Here is a 4,247-nt window from a genome sequence, read left to right on the forward strand (position 1 = left end):
TACTTGTTCTATTTTTATTTTTATTATCTGTGTTTTTTGTTCTGTCACTGTCATTCTGTTACACTGTGGAAGCTTCTGTCACGAAAACAAATTCCTCGTATGTGTAAACATACCTGGCAATAAAGCTCATTCTGATTCTGATTCTGATTCTAAATATGAACTCACGATTAAATGTAACATAAAACACGCTGTTCTACCCCTTCATGTGAACGCACGAAACTGAGGGGTAGGGGAAAGGGGAAGGGGTAGAATTGGGATTGGGCCTAAGTGTTTTAACTAGGGATGTGTGGGTCTAGTCGACTAAACGGTACAGCTCCTACTAGTCGACACTGAAAACAATAGTCGATTACACGACAGAAAAAGAAAAAAAAACATAATTATCATTCAAATTACAATCATTTTATGTTACCATCAAATTACCATTGTTACATTTAAAACATTTTAAATAACAAGTTAAAATAAAATATTTGAAAAATAATACATTATTTTTAAAAGTGTATCTGGGCGTAAACTACATTTTTACCTCGGACCTCGCATGAGTTTTCTTCGTGTCAGTTGTGGCACGGAGGCGTTAGCTTAGAGACTAGCCAAAGCCAGCTAATGTCAATCACGTCATTCACTAAAGCCCGTCGCCGCTGCGATCCCATCCGTGCTGTCTATTCCTCTAATGAAGACCCACTTCGGTGGTGGTGCGGGATGTCCAGGCACTTTCTGAAATTCTGTTGGCTTGCTTTTCGTTATCTCTGCGTTTCCTGCGACTTCAGTTCCTGCAGAGCGCATTTTTTCAAGTGCAAGAATTGTTAATCGCCTCAGGTCCTGTCTTTCTTTTTGTTTGTTTTGTTTTTAGATGATATAGCCTACATGATGAATTTTTTTAAAGGTCATTTTAATGCTATTCCTTTATAAAAATGTCCTATTGTTTTTGACTTGTATATGAAGATGAAGAATTCTGTCAGGCTATTGATTGATTTTCCATTGTTCTGCATTTCCCCAGCTGATTTTAATAAATAAGCATTGGCTGATGTTGAGTGTGTGCTCTTCTTTTTTCTTTTAATACGAGGCAAGCGTACGGCATAATTGTGACCTATTTTTAGCGGAATTCATTGAGGGATTTGACAGTGTAATTCATAGATAAAGTATTTCAAATGTAGGCTATTATATACACGCATGCACAAAGTTTTTTTTTTTCTTACCATCTTTTGGGGGTTTCTTGCTTTTAGACTAGTCGACTAGTCGGATAAAAAACTTCAGTTTAAACGACAGTCAAATTAGTCGTCGCGCACATACCTAGTTTCAACACACATTCAAGTAATGTATTTTTGATTTTCTTCCAGTATTGCTGTTTTCATAGTGCACAAGGACCCAAGGATGTTATTCTATTTTCCCATTTATTTTGAGTTGGATTAGAGTTACACGGTGTCCTAATCAGTGCCAAGTGCATTTTCTATCCATACTGTATGGGAAATGCTGCCATAAAGTCAAAATATCAACCAATTAGCATGCTTTTGTAAGATGTACTATAATGATATGTAGACTTTAGAGCAGGATTTTAGAGCAACTCTGGTTGGGGCTACCTAGCATGATGCAAAAAAAATAAAAATCCATACAAATATGATGGATGTGATTTCTGTCAAAGATTTTCAACGTGTGCTTTAGTTTTATTTCACTAACACAACGTTTTTTCTGTCTAGAATCCTGTTATCACAGATATCTTCCCAGAGTTTGGACCCAAGTCTGGCGGAACAGTACTCACTATCACAGGCTCATTCCTGGATAGTGGAAATATGCAACTGGTTACCATGGGCAATGCTACCTGTGCGCTGCAGAGGTTTGTATGTCTACAAATCTATTAAGAGTTTCTATTAAAGGGATAGTTCATCCAAAAAACATTAATTACTCACCCTCATGTCATTCCAAACCTATAAGACCTTTGTTCATCTTCAGAACACAAATTAAAATATTTTTGATGAAATCCAAGAGCTTTCTGACCCTGCATAGACTGCAACTCAACAACCACGTTCAAGGCTCAGAAAGGTAGTAAGGACATCATTAAATTAGTCCATGTGACATCAATGGTTCAACCTTAATTTTATGAAGCTACAAGAACTTTTTGTGTACTAAGAAAACAAAAATAATGACTTTATTCGACAATATCTTCTCTTCCATATCAGTCTTTGCTGCGCGTTCACGAGAGTACCAATAAAGTTGAACCACTGACATCACATTGGACTATTTTAAAGATGTCCTTACTACCTTTCTGGGTCTTGAACATGTCAGTTGCATTGCTCTCTATGCAGGGTCAGAAAGCTCTCAGATAAAAAAAAAAAAAAAAGTTTTCAAAATTTGTGTTCTAAAGATGAACGGTCTTACGGGTTTGGAACAACATGAGAGTGAGTAATAAATGACAGAATTTTAATTCTTCCAAATGTCTTAATTGATTTATAAATTTTTCAACATTTTTCTTTGTTTTTAAATGAAATTCATTTACACACACACACACACACACACACGCATATATATATACAGTGGTGTGAAAAAGTTTTTTTAATTGTTTGCATATTTGTCACAATTAAAAGATTCAGATCATCAAACTAATTTTAGTATTACACAAAGATAACCTGAGTAAATACAAACTGCAGTTTTGAAATTATGATTTCGTTTATTAAGGGAAAAAGCTGTCCAAACCTGCCTGGCACTACGTGAAAAAGTAATTGCCCCCTAAACCTAATAACTGGTTGTACCACCCTTTGCAGCAACAACTGCAATCAAGCGTTTGCGATAAATGGCAATGAGTCTTTCACAGGAATTTTGGCCCACTCTTCTTTGCAGAATTGTTTTCATTCAGCCACATTGGAGGGTTTTTGAGCATGAATGGACTGTTTAAGGTCATGCCACAGCATCTCAATCTGATTTAAGTCTGGACTTTGACTTGGCCACTCCATAACCTTAATTTTGTTTTTCTTGAGCCATTCAAAGGTCAAGTCAAGTCAAGTCAAGTTTATTTGTACAGCGCTTTTCACGATACAAATCATTGCAAAGCAACTTTACAGCAAATTAAGTTTCTACAATATTTAGTGGTAGCTTATCAGTGGTGACTGTCAATTAATGTACATATGGCAGAAATGTATGGAAAAATCAATTAAAGACGTAATAAAAAAGACGATGAACACTATTAACAGCAATTATTATATGATGCAATCAAACTTATAGCAAAATGTGGTAGTTCTGTATGTTGTTTCAGGGTTGGCATCATCTGAGGTCCTCTGAGGGGTTGGCATCATCTCTTCTCAGGTGTTCTGGATCCAGACTGAAGCTTGTGTAAATCCTAGTTACGTGGCAAAAACAGAGAAACAAATAGAGACATAATTAGCGTTTCTGTGCTATGGTGGGGCCTGAAACCTGACTGAAATTCTTCATAGAGATAATTTTTTTGCAGGAAGGAGCGCAATTAAGCAGACACAACTTTTTCAAAATTTTTAGACATAAAAGGAAGATTTGAGATCTGTCTGTAATTTGCCAGTTCACTAGGATCTAGTTGTGGTTTCTTAATAAGAGGCTTAATAACCGCCAGCTTGAATGGTTTTGGGACGTGACCTAAAGACAATGATGAGTTAATAATATTGAGAAGCGGTTCTTCTGCTACAGGTAACAACTCTTTCAATAATTTAGTGGGTACAGGATCTAACAGGCATGCTGTTGGTTTAGATGCAGTGATAAGTTTATTTAGCTCTTCCTGTCCTATAGTTGTAAAGCACTGCAATTTATCTTTTGGTGCAATGAATGAAGCTGAAGTATTATACGCTTGTTATTGTATTTCTGATGTTATCTATTTTATCAGTGAAGAAATTCATAAAATCATTACTATTAAACTGTGAGGGAATATTTAGATCGGGTGGCGTCTGGTTATTTGTTAATCTAGCCACTGTGCTAAATAAAAACCTAGGATTTTGGTTATTTTCTATGAGTTTGTGGATATGCTCGGCCCTGGCAACTTTTAGAGCCTGTCTATAGCTGGACATACTGTCACGATCAGATTTTTTCTAGATCTTGCATTAAATTTATATTTTGACCAAACTATTCGGGGAACAGACACAGTATTTATAGATTGTACAGCGCAAATACTTCTATCATTTAAGCGGGTAGAACACAAGTCATCAGGGCAGTTATTTGAGATTTGACTTATGAAAGATTCCAATTATTAACAAAGAGCAGTTTCTGTTCTTTACACCATGACAATAACCATTAAT

At 35.9% G+C, this 4,247-nt stretch overlaps 1 protein-coding gene across 1 annotated transcript in view; it reads left to right on the plus strand.

Moving 5' to 3' along the window:
* LOC107574004 (hepatocyte growth factor receptor-like) overlaps positions 1-4,247 on the plus strand; it is a 46,943-nt gene that overhangs the window by 30,220 nt on the left and 12,476 nt on the right. Inside the window, exon 8 of the mRNA XM_016260475.1 lies at positions 1,692-1,828. Within this exon, the coding sequence (XP_016115961.1) occupies positions 1,692-1,828 (137 nt within the window). The remainder of the gene's footprint in view (positions 1-1,691; positions 1,829-4,247) is intronic.

Source organism: Sinocyclocheilus grahami, unplaced genomic scaffold (genome assembly GCF_001515645.1).
Source record: "Sinocyclocheilus grahami isolate Dianchi unplaced genomic scaffold, SAMN03320097.WGS_v1.1 scaffold2088.1, whole genome shotgun sequence".
Classification (NCBI taxonomy): Eukaryota; Metazoa; Chordata; class Actinopteri; order Cypriniformes; family Cyprinidae; genus Sinocyclocheilus; species Sinocyclocheilus grahami.